This window comes from Phascolarctos cinereus, unplaced genomic scaffold, assembly GCF_003287225.1.
Source record: "Phascolarctos cinereus isolate Bilbo 61053 unplaced genomic scaffold, phaCin_HiC Scaffold_2;HRSCAF=192, whole genome shotgun sequence".
Taxonomy (NCBI): Eukaryota; Metazoa; Chordata; class Mammalia; order Diprotodontia; family Phascolarctidae; genus Phascolarctos; species Phascolarctos cinereus.
The window spans coordinates 315,319,072-315,342,393 of record NW_027555625.1 but is presented as its reverse complement, the minus strand read 5'-3'; the positions used below and the strand labels follow the sequence as shown (position 1 = coordinate 315,342,393).

Here is a 23,322-nt window from a genome sequence, read left to right as displayed (position 1 = left end):
AAGTAGTTTCTTCACAGTGCCACTGATTACAAGGATCATAGGACAAGAAATAGGTTTCTCAAAGGCTAAGTACAACACCCTCATTTTATAGATGAGGAAACTGAGAACCACAAAAGTTAATGGATCTGAACAAGGGGTCACACCCAGGTGTGTTAAAATAAGAATTTGAAACCAGGTCCTAAACTCCAGAGCTAATTCATATTCCTCTGTCCCATACTATACCCCAAGAAAGACCAGTCCAGTAATAAATTGATGGATATGGGGAATCCATCTTCATTGTTAGGAAAAAAAACAATCAAAACACATGCACCGATGGGCAAAAAACGGCAACTTCAAATGATGGCATTTTTATTAGAATTATCAAATCAACAAATATTGAGCACTTCCTATGTGTACTGTCATAGAGCAAATGCAAGTAAGAACAGGATCCAGTCCCTGCCCTCCTAGAGCTTACAATCTTTCTGTGAAGACCAAACATGGAGGTAAGAAATTCAAGATTTAAATAACAGCTCAAGTCAACAAAAGAAGTCTCAAGGCAGTACATTAAAGACGTACCAACAATAATTCTTGAAAGGGTAAAATTTTAGTTGGGTCTTGAAGTTTGAATAGGATTAAAATGAAAAGAAAGTAGTCCAAGCAGGTGGTACAGTTGAGCAAAAGTACAAAGGCAGTAAAATAAAGGTATATTCAAGGAACAAAGAATAAACTGGTTTGTCTCCTGCAGAGGGTTCTAGTAGAAATAACATCAGGAAAGTAGGATAGAAAGGCAGCTAGGGGCCAGACTTTGAATGAATGCCAGATTTTTTAAAAGCTGAATTTTATTTTGTAGGAAAGAATCACAGAAGGTTTTTGATTAAGTTGACAGGACTATGCAGGACTGATTAAATAAGGGAAGGAGAGGGAATAGAGGAAGAGAAATCAATTGGGAGGTCCACTGTGGTACTCCAGGCAACAACTGAGATTTCAAAATAAGTTAGTAACAGTGGGAATGGTAAGGAAATCAAATATATACATATATATATATATATATATATATATAGAAAGACATATATCTTTTATAGATAGATAGATAGATAGATAGATAGATAGATAGATAGATAGATAGATAGATAGATAGATAGATCTTTTAAGGAACAAATTGACAGAACTGGCAATGTGACTGAATAGTGGAAGTTGGGAGCCTGGGTGAGCTGAGATTTAGAATGAAACTAACAAAACCGGAAAAATGTGGTCAAGAAGAGAAATTAGTTTTTAAGAAAAACTAAGCTGATTTTGGAGCCATCATGTTTGAGGTGACTGTGAAACAGCCAAACAAAAATACCCAAAAAATAGTTTGAAGTATAGGACTGAAGCTTAAGTGTTTGAGCATGGGTTGTGTGGAAGGCACTGTAGTCATCTCCATTTGATTCAATAAACATGAGTGATGAACTTATTACGTGCAAAGCACTATGCTTAGGCATCAAGGATATGAACACACAGGTCCTATGTTCAAGGAGCTTTTGATTTAAGGGGGCATAGTGACAGGACAGGAGAAAAGGACAAATAAATTGCTATGACACAACAGAGTGACATAAAAGTAAAGAAGGCCTTAAAGTACTATGAATAAACTTGAGAACAGAGAAATAGGAGGGGTGGGGCGGTGCTGGTGGAGGTGGGAAAGTAACAGGGGGTTCTTCAAAGTCATCCCACAGGTCAGAGAAGACTGGCAGCAGAGACAGGCCCCAAAAGGAAGGGATTTCACCAGAAGATTTGAAGGGCATAGGAAAGGACCAAGGAGAGGAAGCAGAGTCCATTCCAGGGACAGTTGGAAGTAGTATCAGTAAATGAGGGAGAGTATGTGTAGAAAGAGAAGAGAAACTAACAAAGACACAGAAAAAGGAGTCAGTAAGAACAACATGGTATCCCAGAAACCAAGGGTGGAAAGATTTTCAAGTATAAAGGGCTTATTAACAGTGTCAAAGTCTACACAAAGGTAAGACAAGGTCTAAGAAAATGCCACTGAATTTGGCAACTGGGAATTATCAATGAATACAATTTCAGAATAGCAAAAAAGAGTTGACTCAGACCACAGGGACCTAAAGAGAGAGTAAGCAATGTAGTAGAAGTAGAGGCAATAACTGTAGATAATTCACTCCAGAAGTTTAACAGTAAAAACAAGTCAATATGATAAAAGCTAAGAGTGGAATAAGGTGAAAGCTAGCAGGATCTGAGAAAGAGGGAAACCAGTACATCCTTGTAAGTAGATCTGGTGGGGTTAGAGACTGATGATATGAGCAAGAAGTAATAATTAAAGGAACAAGGTCCTTGAGGAGATGAAAGGGGATAAAATGGAAGACAACAGTAGGAGGGACTAGTCCCAGTAAAAGATGAAGACCATCCCTTCTGATATAGTTGGGAAGGAAGAAAAAGTATAAGTACAGAAGCTTTAAATAAAAAAAAAAGGTAGATGAAAAAGGTCTCAACCTTCTCATTAAACAGAGCAAGGGAATAAGACTAAATAAGACTAGGACTTTTGAGTGAGGCTTTTGACAGGAACACAAGTTTTAAAGGGTGACTGGACTAGGAACAAGAGATAAACAGAATTGCCAAGTTAGCAATGAGAGCTCAGTTGAAATTAAACGGTGGAGATCTGTAATGGAAAACTGAGAGGCATCAACCTGGGCTACATAAGAGGACAAAGTTGATTCAGAAGCTTACTTAGCTGCTGTTCAACCTTTGATCTCTTATCGTGGACAAACAAAACTATTCAGGCTACTATATTCCTTCCATTTTAAATGTTTCCAGCCTAATTTCTCTACTCACCATGTGTTAAGTGACTCTCACCAGCTAATCCTGCTGGACCCTGCAGAAAGAGGTTTGTTCATTTGAGTGTCAAGTGTCCTTTTGAGCAAAAGACATCATAGCAGCTCCCTCTCTTCATCCCAAAGCAGTCCTTCTATGAGGTCACCATGGAACTCTGTTAGCTACTGCTTGGCCATAGTAGACTGGCTACATTTGGAGGAACATCAGGGCAAATATGAAAAGGATTCCACAAGCCAAAACTGGAAGAGAATGCTACAAAGCACACTCACAGCAACTTTTTCATTACATTTTAGCAATTTGCCTTTTATTGATGATATGAGACGTGTGAGCTTACAGATCATAAAGGATGACGATCAGAATTACAGGACATTATCTCAAAGAGAAATGAATATAAATAATCCTATAGGACAGTATGTGTACAAACAAAACAGTCATGCAACAAGCAGAAAATGACAAAAGGTCCAAGTATGTAAAGCTTACCCAAACCAACCACCAAAAGTTAAGACAACATTTCTACTTCCTTTTGTCTATATCCCAATCCTTCCCTTGAATTGGGAAGCTAACAGCACTTAGTGAGAGAAAGTAAAGTAGAAGTAAAGACAATTTTAGAAACTTATGCTTTAGTACCATTTAGTACTACTTTGGCAACCCAAAGTAGTGTAATTACTGAGAGATCGTCTCATTCTAATTCATGGTGCACCATATCACTTCAACAAGGACAAATGAGTAAAAAGTAAATAAATAAAACAGTGCCAAACTAAATCACAATGAGTGATGTTACTTATCAAATCATTGATGAATAATCTAACAAAACTATATCTCATCCAAAATATCTAAAACCCAACAATCACAGAGTGAGAATATCTAGGTTGTAACACATGGAAAACCAAACACTTCCATCTGTCAAGTTTAAAAAAAAAAAAAAAGAGTTGAAGATGTGGAAGTTCTAGGCAGTTGGGAATTCCCATTTTAAAACTCCTAACTCCAGTACAGTGCAGGAACTCCTATGTAACTTAATTTGTGGAAGCTGCCAACAACACTGAAATGTTCTTTAACTTGTCCACAGTGATACAGCTAGTATGTAGTAGAGGTAATATATGAACCCAAGTCTTTCTAATTCAAAGGCCAGTCTTTTATTCACTATACTAATTCACTATAATAATACCTCTCCAGGTCAAAATATATATAAAATTTTGCTATATCCTGGAAAATAAGAGGCGTCTAATCACAAGTTCCCAAAAGAATTATTAGATTGGATACTTACAGAAGGATTTTAATCATCAAGGTCCTTAAACTTTCAAGTGGGAAAAAAAAATCAGATTAAGTATCTCTGAAGAGAATCTGATATCCATGATATTCAGGGAATTAACACAAATACTGCATTTTGCCAAAGGGTATGAAGAGCTCAAAATGAAGAACTGAAAACTATTAACTCTATGAAAAAATCATATATGGTTTGACCTCACAGAGAGCAAACTGGCAAAGATGACAAAAGATTGATTGATTTCACATTGCAAGGGCTACAAGCCAGGGACATTAATACACTATTGGTAGAGCTGGGAACTGGTCCAACTGTTCTAGAAAGCAATTCGGAATCATGCTAAAAAGTGACCAAAATGTCTACACCCATTAACCCAGTGGACACAAGGAAGTCAAAGACAGAAAGGTCCCATATACACCAAAATATTCATAGGAGCACTGTTTATTGTAGCAAAGAAATGGAAACAAGGAGAGGCTCCATGAACTAAAGAACGGCTAAACAAACTGGGTTACATGAATGTAATGTAACATTACTGCACTTTAAGAAATGATGAATACAAAGAATTCAGAGAAGCATGGGAAGACTTACAGGAACTAACCCAGAGTGAAGAAGAACCAGGAAAATGATATACACAGCTACAACAACATAAATGAAAAGAACAAAAACAAAAACCAAAAATATAATGATAATATTCTTGGTCCTGGAGAGCTAAGAAAATGCACCTCCCTTCTTTCTCTCCAGGTATGAGGGACTATAGGTCTCAGTACATTGCAGATGCTATCCAATTCAGTTGATAACTTAGCTAGTTATGCTGAAGTTCTTTCCCTCTTTCTTTAATTATCTTGTGTTACCAAGGATAGCTTTCTGGGAAAGGGAAGGGGGGAGAGGGACTGATTTTGTAATGCAATTTTGCTACTGCTTCAGCAAAAGTTACTTCTATTAAAATTTTTATGAATTTTCATTATAACCTTCCATCTCCATCAAGTCGTAATTTTTCAATTTCCTATAGACCAAACAGTCTATATTCTCCTTCCCCAAACTCTGTGCTGCTCCTACTAAAAACACACACACACACACACACACACACACACACACACACACACACACACACACACACACGGGTGGGGGGGAGAGGAGAAGACAGGGAAAAGAAAGGAACTTGCACAAAATACGTGTTCATCAATTGCTTTGTCACAGGATGATGGAGAAAACATTACTATGCACCCTAAAAGGCAATAAAGCAAATTAATACCTCAATGCAATCCTGGTGAGTGTTTTTTGATAAACTTAAAGAATAAAAATTACTCAGAAGTCACTGAAAAATCACAGAATCTTAAAAGAGTTGGAAGGAACCTCACTGGTCAAATAGTCCAATTCACAGCTCAACTCAAGCATGTTAAAATATAAGGTCCTTTAAAGTAACAGTTGTTTTGTTCACTGTATTCCCACTGCCTGACACAATGCAAAAAAGCATACAGTAGGTCCTTAATAAATGTTTCATTAATTGAATCACCTCAATATTCTTCCCAAATGATCAAACAGCCTAAAATTGCAGGCCCCCCACTCCCCTAGTAACAGAACTTAACTAATTCCTGAGGAAATATGTTTCCCATTTCACTGCTGACCAAATGTTCCCTCTTGATCAGTAACTAAAAAAAAAAAAGGAATACCAAAATATTTATACCAGCACTTTTTGTAGCATCAAAGAACTAGAAACAAGGTAGCTATCCATCAATTAGAAAGCAACTAAACAAGTTAAAGCACATGAATAAGATGAATACAGGAGAAAATGGAAAGACACAATGAACTGATGCATAAGCAAAACAAGGAAAACAATGACACAACATAAATGGAAGAACAAAATGATAAAAACTGTTTCAAAATTGTGATGAGCCAGCTTAGACCCAAAGAAGAGATATGAAAAGGCATCTCCCCATACCTTTTTTTTCCAGAAGTAGGAAAATATAAATATGGAATAATGCATACACTGTCAGCCTGAAATTTTTCAGTGTTGGTTCTACTAAGCTATTTTTCCCTTTTTTTCTTTTGTTATAAGGGATTGCTCTCTGTGAGCATTAGAAGAGAATACTAAAAAACCTAGAGGCAATGTAAAAATAAAAAACATAAATAAATAAGTTAACCCACAAAGTTGCTTTTTTTTCCCTTTTTTGCCCAATGGACTGATCCCCTGGGACCAAGAGGAACAATCTTTTTTCCCTGTCAGATACTCAAAGACAAAAATACCATGTTTCCCCTGAGTCTTCTCCAACTCTTAAAAAAGCCAGAATACCAGAAGAATGTTAGAACATAAGTTCCTTTTAAATAGGGATAGTTTCATTCACTATATTCCCAACGCCTAGCGTAGTGAGGGCAGCACTTAGGTCGTGCATCGAGGTGGAAGTGAATAAAAAAACTGAACTTGGAATCAGAAAGACCTGAGTTTGAATCCCTTTCTCAGATACTTACTAGCTGACCCTGAAGCAAGACTACCTAACCCGTTTCAGCCTGCTTCTTAACTCACATAGGATTGTTACGAGGAGCAAATGAGAGAACAGATGTAAAGCTTTTTTGCAAAATCTTAAACACAATATATTAGTTATGATTATTATCCCTACTTAATCCTGGTTCCTCCAATAATAAGAACACTATGGAGTCTAGAAATGACTACAAAATTCTAAGTATTAGAGTAAAGAATGAGAAGGGATCCTCATTCTAGAGCCTAAGAGCTCAATGTCTGAACTTCTAGTCAACTTAAATATCTGTTTATCTTTTGTTCCTCAACTGTTAATCATTTTGTCCCTTAAATACAGTGTTTAGAGAAGGAATGGCTAGAAGAAAGTCTAAACCTGAAGATCTGACAAAAGACTAACTGCTCTATTCAAATTAAGGATGGCAAACAAGTGTTAGCCTCAGTGTCAACGAGAACTATTCAAGTTTTAACTTGTGAATTTTGAGATTTACTCATTATTTGGAGTAGCTACGTGGCACAGTGGATGAAGCACCGGCCCTGAAGTCAGGAGGACCTGAGTTCAAATCTGGCCTCAGACCAAACACTTGACACGTACTAGCTGTGTGACCCTAGGCAAGTCACTTAACCCCAAATTGCCTAAAAAAAAAAAAAGAAAAAAAAAGATTTACTCATTATTTAAAGTCTTTAAACCAGTCCCATATAATCTGTCAAACTGCTAAAAGTGCAAATTAGAAGCAAAGAAATGATCCTTTTTCCTTTCAAACATGGGAGTTTGAATTCATACTCCTACAACACTAGAGCTGGAAATGAATCCTAAGGAATCTAGTCCATTTTATAGAAACTGAGGTCCAGAGACAGAATATTACTTTGCCAAGGTTACACAAGAAAGTGAACTTAACAACCAGGTCCACACGAAAGTCCAAATTTCCTTACTCATATGGAATGATTTTCCCACTGAACTGTCAAGGACCTACCTCAAAATCAAAGAATTCAAAACTCAGATGTACAAGAAAAGAGCATATCTTTAGTGTGGTTCCATCCATGTTCCCCATTCTTCTCCCCCTTCTTCCCCGCCCCCCCCCCATGCCCTCCCCTTTGGGAAAAACACCATTTAATTTTATGTAATTCCTCAATTCATTGGTAACCTTCAAAAATATCTGCAGCAGGGAACAGGCATAGAAGAGTTAAAAGTTTGAGTTAATCAAGCATACCCTGGAGATCCAGGGAAATAAAATCACTAGTGTACTGTGTCAAGGATCAAAGGACAGTCAGAACTCTGAATGATCTTAAATTAACTGCTAAAAATTGAATGTGACCAAGTAACATGTTGAAATTTAAATGACTAAATTTAACATGTTAAAATACAAATATAAATGTGAAACAGAAGACTTGAGTTCAAATTTCTATAATACTACTACCTGGGTTACCCACTAGAGAAAAAGTCCCACTGGCACTAACATGGAAAGGGCCTTAGAACTTTTGAAAATACTACAATAAAGACACTAAGAACTATCTAGTACCACCCTCTCGTTTTACAGACAGGAGAAACTGAGACCCAGCTTGGGAATATGACTCGCACAAAGTGACACAATGACATGACTATGACTAAGTAGGATTCAGCTCTTCTCCCACTTTAATGTCCTTTGCACATAACTCACCCACTTGCTTAGCTCAAAAGGACTTTAGCAGGACTCTCGTCCTCTGTATTCTCTTATTTCTATTCTGAAATCTTGAACTTAGACTAACTTTAATAAGAATAATTATTATGCTCTCTGAACATTTGGTCTTATGCTCCTAGCTTTAATAGTAATATTCTCACTAAAATCTTGTTCTTAGACTCCTCATTTTAATAATTATTATTGTTTTTCTATACTCAAGAACTCCAAACTTCGTGTTCATTTCAAATAGTGTGATAAGAACCTTACCATTTCAATCAAAACTGATCACCATGGGGGCAGCTAGGTGGCGCAGTAGATAGAGCACTGGTCCTGGACTCAAGAGGACCTAAGTTCAAATTCAGCCTCAGACACTTGACACTTCCTAGCTTGTGTGACCCTGGCAAGTCACTTAACCCTGACTGCCTCACCAAAAAGAAAAAAAACCTGATCACCACAAACGCAATTTTATAAATGTATACTATCCCAATGATTCCCATCTATCAGAAACTTCTTGAACTTTGTTCTACACCTGAAATTCAAGACGATACCAGAAGATATTCAACAGATTAAACTAACAGCCTTTGTTCTCTCCATGGACATCACACTCTTAACCCCAACATTAAGTCCTGGAGTTGTCTTTCCCAACCATTTCCCAACCATTTCCTATCTGTTCCCATTTCTGTGACTCCCTCAGTAGCTTTTAAATAGCTCATAAAGATACATAATTTAATGAAACAAAAAAGCAAACTTTTCTATGAAAAACTCACCTGTATTAAATTGAAGTAAAACTTTATTTGCTAAAGCTAATAACAGTTCAGTCCTTAATGATTTCTTTTTTCATTTCAGTAAGTTTGGGGAATAAAAGAAGAAAAATATAAAAATAAAACAGATACACTAAACCCTAGTATTTTGGTGGATCACTTCTGATAATTCAGGAAAGAAAATGCATGGTATAGGATACTAAGCAATGGTCTGGGAATGAGAAACCCTGGTTTTCCAGCTTCCAAACAGTTCTCCAGCAGTGCAATCACGGATGGACAAGTCACTTCCCCACTAAGAACCTACTTACTCATCTATAAACTAAGGGAGTTGGACCAGAAGATCTCCAAGTCCTCTCTAGTTCTGACATTCTTGGATGATTTATAGCTTGATACACTAATTACCAAAAAAAAAACCCCAACAAAAAACCTTTGGGCTGTGTGGCTGGTCACTCAAGTTTTCAAATGATAGTGTTGGTTGTATATCTCTACAATTATTCACTATGTTGTTGGATTTATCATCAGGCACCCATCCATCTTTAAAGTCTGTTTGCTATTTACCTTGTATGCTCATAATAGTCTAAGAGGTTTCTTATATAGAACTAAAACTGGGGCTCCTGACTCTTCAACGTCATATTGAAATTAGCAGATCAGAGTTCAAGTTCTAACAATATGGACTAGATTACAGGATCAGAGATTTAGAGCTGTAAGAGCCTTTAAAGATCATCTAATTCAAAACTCCTCATTTTATATAAAATAATCAACTTTGGCCACAGTATAGCTTACTGAATAAACACTAGTACTGTGGTCAGAATAATAAAACATTACATCCAAATTTAAATTAAACCAAGAGCTTCCTCCCAAATTATATGTGCTCACCAACTTGCACGAAGTTATTTAAGCTTGAACAGTTCTACAAATAGTCAAAAATAGAGAGTAAACAGAAGGGACGGAAATTCATTTCTGGCCTCTATATGGAGGTTTTAAATATTTGTGACTTCTCACCAAGAGAATCACTGATAAGAATATGAGGAAAGGCAGTATTAAAACTACAGAGACAGAGAAAAGTGGAGTTTTTTTTTCAAAAATCTGATACAGCAACAAATGAGGAAAGTCTGATTTTACTCATTAAGGATCTTGGCCCCAGAAGATCAGAGCCCAGAAAATAACATGACAAGTATTAAACCAACAAAATATCTCCTCATATTATCACAGGTTCAGGTTTTTCTGTTTAGTAGCAATTACTTCATGTGAGTAAGCTACAGAAATCATTCTGCAATATATAATAACAAATGTTATCATAACAGCAATTTAGTCTTATTTAGGATGAGCTGCTTTGGAATGCACAAAATAAACTACATGTGTTAAGTTGGTATATCAAGAATTCATTCTGCTAAAAAAAAAAGCTTTTGCAGACTTATTCATCTTTCTTGCATCTAAAGTAATATAACTTGTTACCTACCTAAGTCTGTTAAGCTCACAGGCTAAAGGGTAACCTAGAGACAAAAATTAAATTTCTGATATCATAGGCTTGGTATTTAAAAATAAAGCATATAGAATCTTGATCAAACAATAAAATTATAATGTTCCATTTTCTGACTACAATTGACTATAACTAGGAACAAATCCACAAGAGTGAAAACAAAAATAAAACTAGGAGATCACAGGCTTTCAGGTTGGAAGGACCTCAGAAGTTAACTAATTCAGACTACCTTAAATAGTAAAGAGAAAAGCAAGTGAATTCAGAAATAAAATTATCCAAATTAAAATATGAAAAAAGTCAGTAACTGAGCTAAGCATCTGAAGCCAAAAACTTTTCTTGAAAAACATCCCACGAAAACAGCAAGGCTTTTGTGGGGCAATTTGGAAAAACTATAACTTAGAAAGTTCCTACTCACTAAATAAGAGGCCAGTAGACGGGATTTGAAGCAACCACGATGGAGTCAAAATCCAATTTTCACTAATTTGGTAAGGTCAAAGAGTGAGTCTTGGTTTGAAATCCAGTCACAACAGAGTAGTTTCCTAAGGACTCCTAAGGCAGCATACAATATGCCAAAAGAACACAAACTGCTCATTAAAGTTTACTGCATAAATGACCTAAATACAAATTAGTTAAGTGAGATTGTATGCGCATCAACCTCCAAAATTCAGTTCAACCAACATACTTCAAAGTCTTAAATTACTGGTTTTGCACCTTGTTACCAAAGCAACCATTTAGATTAGATGGTAACATCACCCTATGAATGAATTCAGTGGGTTCCTGTATGAAGTTATTATTTGTCAAAATCCATACTAAATTCCTTCACAAATAATGTGACATATTTAGAAAGATAATTCTTCATATGTAAGGGTTTTCATTTTTTACACAGACCCAGGCTACAATCTTCAACAATCAGTATTTACATACCACTAACAATTGTACTCAGTATTTAAAAAGGAGCATACAAAAGGTTATCCTTTGCCCATTTAAGTTTACACCAAGCTTTTCAATGCAACAAACTTTTCTTTAAAGCTACTCCCTAGAAATCCGTAGTATGAGGAAAATAGCCATATTTTATTTGTATTGAATTTTGTTTCCTACTTTAAATCATGCCCAAAAGAAAAGTAGAAAAAAAAATCTCTCCTTGACAATCAGCGAAGGTTCTATCATACTTGTCTTTATAAAGAGAATAAGGAATATCTAGCCTGACAAAGATTGGAGGACAACTGGTGCATGGTTAGGATGAAAAAGAAAAAAACTAGAGAACAAGAGAAGCTGAAACTGCAACAAACTAGTTTAAAGAAAGGATACAAAAGAAGTATCCACAATTTTATTACGTGAACTGAGTCTTGGACTATCAGCATCTTGTGTTTTGAGCCTAATACACTAGGGCATGACAAATTTCAGAAGACATGACATTCTTGAAATACAGAACTTTATTTAGAAACTGTTTAAAGTAGAAAAAAACCCTGTCAAGAAAGACCAGGTGGAATATGGTTTCCCAGTAAAATGGAATTTTTAGGGCAACAAAAGTCTAAAAGGCCACAAGAGAGAAATAGCACCACTGTATTTTAACAATGGCGAATTACTTGCATTTTTGGCATTATTATTATTATTATTCATTGAGTTTGGGTTTTCCTCAGAATTCCACACAGATCATGCACTACACAACAATTTTATCATAAATGCTCGCCTTCTACACACATTTTAGGACACCAGAATCTACCACCAGAAACAAATTGATACAAGCACATCAGAACTGATCAATCTCAGTAGCAGGTAATTGAGAAACCTGGCAGGTTCCTGCCAAACAAAAGGGATGAAACAGGCTGAGGTGCAAAACAAAAAAGATGGGAGTGTTTAGGAATGAAATATTTTAAATATTAATATTTAAATTAGACATGGTACTGTATTTTCTGCAAAAAAAATTAACATTTAGTAATACACTAATGAATTTTATCTCCAAGGAGATTAGTGCACTGGCAACTACTATTCAGATACAGTGAGGGCTGTGGACAGCAGGTACCAAAAAAAAAAAAAAAAGACCCAGGCCTTACAGATCACAAGGTAATCTCAGCCTTCACAGATCACTCCCCCTCTACTAGAGGTCCAGAAAGAACATGGAGCATGATCACCTGCCCATGGTATACCTATTCTCAGCAGCATGCTTTAAGGGGCAGAAAGAAGAGACCCCAAAAGGGGAACATAAGGGGAAGAGAAGAGTAAAAAAAGGAATTAAAAGATAGGATGAAAAACAAGACAATCTGCTTCCAAGTAAAATTCATTTTCAGGGAAGCGATTTTGCTTTCCAAAAGCAATTTTTAGGTAATAAAACTGGACACATCTTGCTTTCCAGAAAATACAATGCATGGAAGGTTTGGAAAAACAACAAAAAACTACTACAGAAATGCTCCACAAAAACAACTTTGAGCTCTTCAACTCAATCATACATCTCAGAGCCAAAAGATTCCTTCTGATTGTTAGGCAAAAATCCAGCCTATTCTTTCATGGGGGTTTAACCACTGAGTAATACCAAAAAGCTCTAGAATAAATTTCTTTATTTTGCATTTTGATCAATTTTTATGCCTGTTAAGTACTAAAAAAGCACCACAGGGCTTCTCAGACAGCCATGTATAAGGTTAGGTTCTTTCTAACCACAACATGAAGCATAGAGAATCTCCTGTCACACGTTTTATAATTTGACATATGGAAACATTTTTAAATACTCTTAAGGCATTTATTTAGTTCTACGCCGAGATTTCACATTAGCTAATCCATTCTGTGAGTTGTCCTCACATTTCTCTATTTTAAGTTTCCATTTTCAGTATGTTACATAAAAACAATTTTTTCAGATATCAGTGTCTTTACCAGCAACCAAACAGTGAGTTCTCAAGGTCTGCCTCTTTGTTCCCTAAGTGAACCAGCTAGATGTTAATACTGCTCTGCCACAAGATAAAAGCTCCTAACTCAAAAACCCATTGGAAAAGGAGTGAAACTTCTGCAAAGTGCACTTTAAGAAGAGGTACTTTTTGCTTATGAAAAGAAAACAGTGAGTGAGTCCTCTAAAAAATAATAAAAGGGAGTATTTTACAGTTAAGCACATGATTTGGGGTGAAAAATTCAGATGTTGCTGCTCTACTGGTACAGTACATGGGTTATTAATACTCTTCTTGCTCCTCTTGTGGTCCCCCTTCATCAGGTATCACAAAGCCTTCCTACAAGAGAAGAGAAAAAGATGGTTTGGCTCAGAATGCTACATAATCATTCACATATTGCTCTGCACTTTATACAGTTATTTTCGCACAATGCTGTGCAGTAAAGTAATACAAGAATTATCATTATACTCATTTTAAAGATAAGAAAAAAGAGGCTCAGAGAGATGGAATGCAATTTGCTGAAGATGACAGAGCATTAAGATATGCCAGAGTCAGACCTGGAACTCGATTCTTCTGAATCCAAGTTCAAAATATGTGATCCAACATTTGAAAACTGAACCATGCTAACATGGTTGTCAACACTAACAGTAACTGCAGGTCACATTTATATATCTATGCAGAGAAAGAACTTCAAAATTTGGTAAATACATCAATCATCTCACTTGAGCCTCACGACAATCCTATGAAGTCAGTGCTACTATTTCCATTTTTCACAAAAACTGAGACCCTGTAATGTGCTTGGGGTCCCAAGCTTATAAGTGTCAGAGACAGGATGTGAACCCAGATCTTCCTGAATGAGTCCTGGGCTCTGTCTTTAGCACAATGGCTACCATTAAAGCATTCTTTGACTTCAATACCAAGAGATTGTTGGGAGGAAGGGGGCAAGAGGGAGAGAAGGGCTAGAGAAAGGGGGAAAACTAGAGGAGAAAAATTTCAAAAAAAGAATATAACTCTGACTACAAAATTTATAGTCTAGTTGGTAACTGTCTATAGAAACTGAAGGATAAAGAAGTAGTAGACTGTGGTGTTGAACACTGCATATAACGTCATACTTTTTGAGCATGTTAATGTTGCTGAAGCTTTATGTCTCTTTTTATTCTTTTTTTTTTTAAAGGGATGGCTCTCTGAGAAGGAGAGAAGGTAGGACTTGTACATTTAACAGCTCAATTTTTTCTTATATTTTGTGAAAAGAAAAACTTTAAAACTATATGTTTTAAGTGTCAAGTCTGTCAGAGTGTTTTTGAAAGCACACACTAGGGCCTAACAAGTTTCAATGTGGAGCTTGCCTAAACCATACTATATATATGCAGTATCTGTCTTCCCCTTCTAAACTGGAAAAAAGGAAAGGAAAAAGAAAAACCAAAGACAACCAATGTCTAGCAGAGAAATGAGATAATTAAATCCTTCTTCATTCAACAACCATTAACAGACACTCACATCTGTGGCATAGAGAATCTCCACAATCCTCTGCAACACTGGATCACTTTCCCCTTCATTTTCCTGACAAATCAATTCAATATTCCTTAGCTTTCCAAAGTAGAAGTCTCTCTCTTTTTCCAAGTCTTCAACAGTGACTTTCAATACATTGATCTGTATAAGAGATAAAATAAATATAAGACATTACTCTGACAGTAACACATCTGGTAAAAACCTTAAACCACCACCCATCTATTAAGTGTTCCCTCCTACACTTCTGGTATTGGATAGAGAGATGGACCTGGAGTCAAGAAGACTAGGACTGTATTTTTTTCAACTAACAAAAAAAAATCTACATTCTCTCCCTCCCACCCCTTCCCACTGAAAAAGAAAAGCAAAGTCCTTGCAACAAATAGGTATCATTAACAAATTCTCTCATTGGTCATGTCCAAAATATCTGTCTCAATCCGTACTGAGTCTATCACCACTCTGTCAGCAGGTGGTTAGCATGTTTCATCATGAGTCTTTTAGAATCATGGTTGGTCATTTTCTTGATCAGTTCTTAAGTCCTTCAAAGTTGTCTGTTTTTATAACATTGTTATTATATAAACTGTTCTCCTGGTTCTGTTGTGAACAGTTATAGACAGGCTGTGATCCATACTGTTGAAGGAATTCCAAGCCAATGAAATTAGAGGACTTTACATATTGACCTATTATTTATTTGCATGTTATTTCTCCCCTTCAGAATGTAAGCTTCAGGGCACGAATGATTTTGGTTTTTCAGTCTTTGTATTCTCAATGCATTCTTGTACATAGGAGATATATAGTAATGTTTGTTGAAACTGAGATAAGATACTATCATTTACACAAATCCAACAGGTACATAATTCTACTTCAGTATAGTATGTTTTTCTAGATTTGAACTAGTTAATTATGGTCATCTGAAAACACACAGCCTTTCTTTCTGTTTAAATGTTTCCAAGAACCCATCCACAATTACTACAACAATAAGCCTCTACTTTAGAGAAGAATCTCCCCGCTTAACTAGCTTTGTGACCTTCAGTAAGAAAATTATAGTAGAAAGGAGAAAAAGAGAAACATTCATTCTACGAAGAATCCTTTATCCAACACCAACAATGTACAAAACAGTGTGCAAAGATAATTAGAACATTAGGTTCCTACCCTAATGCAGCTAACAAGATAGCATTTATATACACAAATACATAATGATTACAATGTAAAGTGCTACCACTGCTGACAGACATTAAGAAATATAAAAACTGATCAAAGATACTGACCAACCCTAACTCTAAAAGTCTGATGATGAGGCATATCTCCCTTCTTTGGGCATAGAAGTAGTAGTCTATGGGTGAAGAATAAAGCATATGCCATCAGGTGTGATCAATATATTAATTTGTTTTGCTTAACTATACTTCTTTGTTTTAACAGTCTAATTGGGGCAGTGGAACTGTGAAATGGTAGCCATGTAAAAAAGTACCAATAAAACATTTTAAAAGTATGCTGTAACTATTAAATACACAACAAATATAATTCAGAATAGAATATAAAAACAACAGCAAATTCATCTGTTTACTGCTACACTGTCCTCCCTCCCTCTATAATCCTATAATCTTCCAAAGTCACATGTCAAAAATTGAACATCTTTACCTCCTCGCCCCCACACCCTTTTCCTCCCAACCTTTATAATTCTGTTGATAGCTTTTATCATAATCCCTATAGTCACCCAGTCTTAAAGACTTTCTGTCTTTTTGGACTCTTTCCTCTGCCTCACCCCCCAAAATTCAATCAGTTCTCACTGTCTGAGAAATACAGAATTTCATCCAGTATTCAATATCCAAGTATCCTAACTGCTCTCCCCACCTCCAAGTTCTCCTTTCTCCAGTCTAACCTTTACCCTGCTGCCAAAATAATCTTCCAAATGCATAGATATAACCATATCACTACCCTTCTTATTGCCTAGGAAATACAAATCCTATCGCTTATAAAACAAGGTGCTCAACAATCTGGCTTTACTCCACAAACTCTCTGCTCCAGTCAAATGGTTACCAACAGTGTCCTATCTTGTCCTTGCCTCCCCCAGTATTCATGCATTAGCAAAGATGGATGCCAGAGCATGGAATGCAATCCATCTTACAAAAAAAATGTTTTTAATTAAAAAGTTGAAAAGTACTGCTTGTAAAAATTTTCAACACAACAAAGGCCCAGTCATCATCACAAATCATTTTATATTTCCTATTAAAAAAAAATTGAAGCTGGTCATCAAATCCAATATCTTTCATTTTTGATGCTTATCTTCCCAACTGCTGAGTCATCCCTCCCTTCAAACTTTCTTGCTATCTCCATTCCCATCCCACTCCTTGCCTGCCCTGTGCAGTGATTCAGTAAGAGAAACGGCTACCACCCAACAACATACCAATCAAGTTTTATTTGGGGAGGGGGGTGGGGGGAGGGAAAGAAGCTTTATGTTTGCTTTTCTCAAAAAAAAAGTCATTGGTGTCACTTGAAGGAACGAATGAAAATTACATGAAGTGTTTATCATGTGAAAAGCACTGAGCTAAGCTATGAGAATATAAATATAACTTAGCTCAAGTAATTCACATTCTAACGGAGGAGACACTGATGTTTCACAGATAAGCTTCAAAGAGTCATCAAAGCATTATGTAAATTTCCATGCCATCAGTTCTGTTTAATTCTAGGTCTAGCTCATTATCTATGTATATGTGTCTAAGACACATGTACTATTAAACCAGCTCTTTGGGTCTTCTTTCCAACTATCCAGCTAATAAAATACAAGCTCCTTGAGGGCAGGGGCTCTTTAGTTTCATCTTCATAACCCAGCAACTTTCACTTTTTTTCTGGTCCAAATTTGTTATTTCATCAATAAAGGATGCTCCCAATAGGGATATGCCTTCTACCAATGCTGCTCGGCAACTTTTCTGCAGCTTACAGTACTGGAGCTGACTGGGACACTTGAGTTAGTATTTATTAGAGGCAGTACTTAAAACAAGCTCATCTTGTTATCAAGGTCAACCTTCAATTTCCTACATAAATGTTTCTCAAAATTTCTTTGCATATAACAGAAACAATAAATGTTTGTTGAACTGAAATGAGCATAGTATAATCTGAACTGACAGAGTACTATTCGCCCACTTGGTTTTTTTCTATGTGGATAGTTAGGCCAAAATTATTTAATTTATTACACATCTTGCTTGGGCAATTCTACAATGTTTCAGAGCTTTTAGCAATCAATACAACGCTGGTCATCTACAAACAAGGACACCTGCAAAACATAGTCTATAGGGAATCCCTTTTCCATTTGGAGTCTATAATGGACATTTTCCATGGCAGTGGCAAACACCTTTGACAAGTACACATCCACACATATTTGTGTTATGCCTTACTTGATATTAATAACAACCACTATTTATATAGCACTTTAAGATTTGCAAAGCACTTTATATATATTATCTCAATCGATCTTCTCAAAACCCCTGGCAAGGTAGGTGTCAGTCAACTGTACAAATAGTACAAGAATATTCAAGAGATGGGTAAGCATTTAAAGTACTATTCAAAGTCTATAAAAGGAAAGAACTTGGAAAGGAAAGAACTTCCGAACTGAAGTGACAAGTTTGGAGAAGAATAAACTCCAGTTCAAGAAGGTGAGGGTGGTTTTTGAACCTTCTCTCCTGACTTCAGGATAGAATTCTTTCCACAATTTCATGCTACAAACACTCCTTAACATGGTCATAGCCTCAAGGACACTTTCTTTGTCATTAACTTCTATGTCCTGTAGTGATTATCACAGTGCAAAGTATGTGAAAAGCACTGAATACATACTGGGAGAAACGTGGGAATATTACAGCGACCATTTTTACAAACTTACATGCCCATGTGCCCAATATCTTTGAGGTTCAGGTTTAGATCGCAAGAGGTTCTGACTTACTATAGGGAGTCCTGGCTACAACTTATTTCAGAAGGTCTTTGGTACAAATGAAACTACCCCGGGCCCCTGAAAACCAGAAGAAAAGTCAAAAAGAAAAAACAATCATCTACCAAGAGAAGTTAAGAGTTCATCCCACTGCACTAACGGCAACTGCAAACTTCTGGGTCTCAAATCCCTAGGACCCCAGAATTCAGGACATAAGTTGGGAATAATATTAAAGCCTTGCTATACCAGGTCATAAACCGAAGATATTTTGAAAAATATTGAAACAAGCATTGTTTTGTAGACACCTAAAGTTACAGAAACTCCTATGGGGCAATACCATAAATTGCTTTTTTTTTTTGGTGGTGGTAGTGGAATTAATCTTTTTTCCTACTTTCAGTTCATGAGAACAATATTTCTGTTTTCTTCTTTACTTCTACTTTATTACTACAGGGGTTGTGAACCTGGGGTCTATGGACTCCCTAGTGATCCATGAACAGACTTCAAGGTGGAGGGGGGGTATGGAAGGGGAGCCATGAACTTGGATTGAAAAAAAATTACATCTTTTATTTTCAATAACCTCTAACTGAAATTCAGCTTTTCCTTCAGTTATTTTTTTTCTTTCTTTTTTTTTTGGGGGGGTGAGGCAATTGGGGTTAATTGACTTGCCCAGGGGTCACACAGCTAGTAAGTGTCAAGTGTCTGAGGCCAGATTTTCCTTCAGCTATTTAAAGACATTCTGAAAAAAAGTCCACAGGCTTCACCAGACTGCCAAGGAGCACAAAAAAGGGTAACAATCTCCAATCTGGTTATACATTTGTACCCTAAATGTAACCAAGGACCAAAAAGCAAAAAACTTCTGATACTTATGTACAGCTTCCTTAAAGTTCCTAGGTACTTACATACTCTAGGTCCTTAGAGCTTCTAAGAACCATTTTCCAAGAAAATGAAATTGAATTATGGTATGTGTATGTAATAGAATTATAGTGCAATAGAATTATACCCTTTGACCCAGCAATAGCACTTCTAGAACTACATCCCAAAGAGATCGTACAAATAGGAAAAAGGACCCACATGTACAAAAATATTTACAGCAGCTTTTTTTGTGGTGGCAAAGAATTGGAAATTGAGAGGATGCCCATCAATTGGGGAATGGCTGAACAAGCTGTGGTATATGAATGTAATGGAACACTATTGTGCTATAAGAAATGATGAACAGGCTGACTTCAGAAAAACCTGGAAAGACTTGTACGGTCTGATGCAGAGTGAAGTGAGCAGAACCAGGAGAACGTTGTACACGATAACAGCCACATTGTGCGATGACTAATATTGATAGACTTAATCCTTCTCAGCAATACAGGGATCTAAGACATCTCCAAAGGCCTCATGATGGAAAATGCTATCCACATGTAAAGAAAGAACTATGGAGTTTGAATAAAGATAGAAGCATACTATTTGCCTTTTTTTTTCTTCTGTTGTGCTTTGTTTCCTCTTTCTGGTGGTTCCTCCTATTGGTTCTAATTCTTACTTACAACATGATTAATGTGAAAATATGTTTAATAGAACTGTATACATATAGCCTATATCAGATTGCACACCATGTTGGGGATGGAGGTAGGAAGGCAGAAAAATTTAAAACTCAAAAGCTTATGGAAGTGATTGTTGATAATTCAAAATAAATTATTAAAAAAAAATGCCAAATATGCAAAATTCAGAGAGCAAGTAAAGACCAAATGAACCTATGGTCATACATTGGATCTCACCATTAAACACAAGTGTTTCACTTCCTTAATGAAAAACTCTGAAATTCCTCTATCCTACCATAGCCTCCTTTAATTTCATCTCTTTCTATACCTCACCCTTCCTAAATCCATTCTTTCAGGCCAATTACTCCTGCTCTTATTTCACTTTCCTTCCTCTCCAATCTTGACCCTATAGTTAGCCAACTCAATTTTACAATGTCACCATTTAATCCTTGACAAACCTCAGCTCCAGATTATTCCCAACCTCCACCACCTACACTCCTATTCACATGCTGGTGAATGGAGCTGGAAGAAGTCACTCAACCATGCTGACTGGATACATCATAAATTCATGTTATCCAACTTCAACTGAACTCTCATTACAGCGAGACAATCCTATTAATCCTCCATAATTTGATTCCCTATCTCACTCCCCCCATAACTTTATCAATGCTTCTCTTCTCTTAAGCCCCACAAATTTCCTACCCAACCCAACCTACCCCCACTTACTTTGCTGAAGCAAATGAGGTTATTCAGTGTGAGCTCTCTCCTCTCCCTTTCTCAACTTAAAACACCTTAACATCCTCCCCCACTCTCTCTTCCTTTCTCCCAGGTTCAGTAAAGAAATGATCCTTCTCCTTGCCAAGACCAACCTGTCTACATGTGCCCTTGGTTCTATTCTTTTCCACTTTTTCCAGCAGACTGCAACCTCAATCATCTCTCTCTCCCTCTCTAATCTTCAATGTCTCTGTATCTACTGGTTCAATCCCCTACTAACTTCAAACAGGACCAGGTTTATTTCATTCTTTAATTAAAAAAAAAAAAACCTTCCCTAGGCCCCTACCATTCTGTCAAGCTGTTGCCCCTTTATCTATTCTTTCTCAACCAAACTCCTAGGGAAAAAAGTTGTCTATACTCACTACTCAACCCTTTTCAATCTGGTTTCTGACCACACTAGATCAAAATTGCTCCCACCAAAGTTACCAATGATCTTCAAACTGCCAAATATGACTTTTCTTAATCTTTATCATTCTTTACCATTCAAAAATGTCTATCATCCTTTCCTCCTAAATACACTCTCCTGTCTAGACTTTCATTACATTACTCTCTCCTAATTTTCCTCTTTCTGTCTAATTCTCAGTCTCCTTTGCTGGTCTGTCCTCTATATCACAACCCCTATCTGTAGGTGTTTCCCAAAGCATTGTCCTAGGCTCCCTACTCTCCACTCTCTACATTCTTTCTTGGTGATTTCATCTGTTCCCATGGATTTAATCATCTTTATGTCAATGACTCAGAGAGATAAAAGAGAAAGAGAAAGCTCCAACCCCAATCTCACCTCCAAGCTTCAATTCCATATCACCATTTGCCTACTAAACATTTCAAACTGGATGTCCCAGAGACATCTCAAACTTATCAAGTCCAAAACATAAGTCCTTAGCCCCAAAACCCACTACCATCTTCCAAATTTCCCTATTTCTGTCAAATGCACCATTTTTCTTTCCCTTAGGTGAACGACCTCTCAGCATCATCCCCAATTCTTCACTTTAATTCACATATCTAATCAACCGCCAACATCTCTTGCATCTGACTCCTTCTCTCTACTCAGACACCTACCATCTTAATTAAGAACCTCATCACTTCTTGCCTAGATTACTGCAATAGTGTCCTAATTAGTTTCCTTGCCTCAAGCCTCTCCTCACTCCTATCTATTCTACATATTGCTACTACAGTATTTTAGTGTTTTCCTTAAGCACAGATCAAACCAAGAGCCTCCTCTCCTCAATCAACTCCAGTGACTCCTGATTGTCTCCAGGACCAAATGTAAACTCCTCTGTATAGGTGTAAAGCTTCACAACCTTTAAGGGTTGATTTATTCATTCTATTTATATGCCCAGTGCCTAGCACAAGGCCTGGTATATTGTAGGTGCTTAAATATTTGTTGAAGGATTGAACTGAAGCAGAATGCATAAGTAGAACTAGTAAAACAATATATCTGATGACTATAAAACAATATAAACGGGAAAAACAAAACTGAATCCTGTGCAGTTATAATAACCAAGACATTTGGTCCTGGAGAAGAATTGAGAAAATGCCTTTTTCTCCTTTCTCTGCAGAGGTCAGGAACTAGGAATGTAGAATATTGCATAAACTGTCACACTTGGCCAATATGTAGACTGATTTTGCTGAACTGCTTGTTATAAGACATGGCTCACTGGGGGGAACAGAGGAAAGGGAAGGAAAAGATTCAGAAATTATGATGATATAAAAATAAGATTTTTTCCCCCTTAAATAAAAAAAAGAATACCGAGTTTAGGTTTGGAAGGTACCTACCTGCTGGATTAATTCTGCTGACTCATCATCTCCATTTCCCATACCTGGATTCTTTCTGACCATGCCAGGGCCTGTCTTGGAAGGTGCTGTAGTTCTCTGTGTAGAAATGGGCCTCTGTGGAGCTGAGAGAAAATTTAACTTTTAAATGGAATAATGGAAGAAAAATATAATCAAAACAATATCAAAGAGGGAGTATTATGATAACCAATTCATTGATACTGGTACTCAGTGAACAAAACTCATAGCATCAAGAAAGTCTGCCCCAAATGGAAATGAGTATGGTGATCTCTGTGCTGAAAGTATTTCTTTTCTTGTAAAATATTCATCATTAGGATAAAGGAAGTAGTCATCTGAAACTATGGCATAGGATTTATAGCTGGAAAGGACCTCAGAGATCTTATTTAGTCCAAACTCCTCATTTTGTAAGGCACAGAAAGGTCAAGTGACCAGACCACAGTCCCAGCGATAATGGCGAAATCAGAATTTGAATCCAGGCTCTTACACTTCAAATCCAGTGCTCTC

The 23,322-nt window shown here is 36.6% G+C and overlaps 2 protein-coding genes across 5 annotated transcripts in view; both read right to left on the bottom strand.

Moving 5' to 3' along the window:
* EFCAB8 (EF-hand calcium binding domain 8) overlaps positions 1-7,587 on the bottom strand; it is a 136,188-nt gene extending 128,601 nt beyond the window's left edge. For both annotated transcript variants that reach the window (XM_020990739.2, XM_020990740.2), the window contains exon 1: positions 2,803-7,587. The gene's annotated coding sequence lies outside the window, so the exon portion shown is untranslated. The remainder of the gene's footprint in view (positions 1-2,802) is intronic.
* A 4,260-nt stretch (positions 7,588-11,847) lies between these two features.
* Positions 11,848-23,322, bottom strand: part of MAPRE1 (microtubule associated protein RP/EB family member 1) — a 29,441-nt gene continuing 17,966 nt past the window's right edge. For all 3 annotated transcript variants that reach the window (XM_020990738.2, XM_020990737.1, XM_078150207.1), the window contains 3 exons: positions 22,801-22,922; positions 14,803-14,955; positions 11,848-13,644 (listed from right to left, as the gene is read on the bottom strand). In XM_020990738.2, the coding sequence (XP_020846397.1) occupies positions 13,588-13,644; positions 14,803-14,955; positions 22,801-22,922 (332 nt within the window). In that variant the 3' untranslated portion in view covers positions 11,848-13,587. The remainder of the gene's footprint in view (positions 13,645-14,802; positions 14,956-22,800; positions 22,923-23,322) is intronic.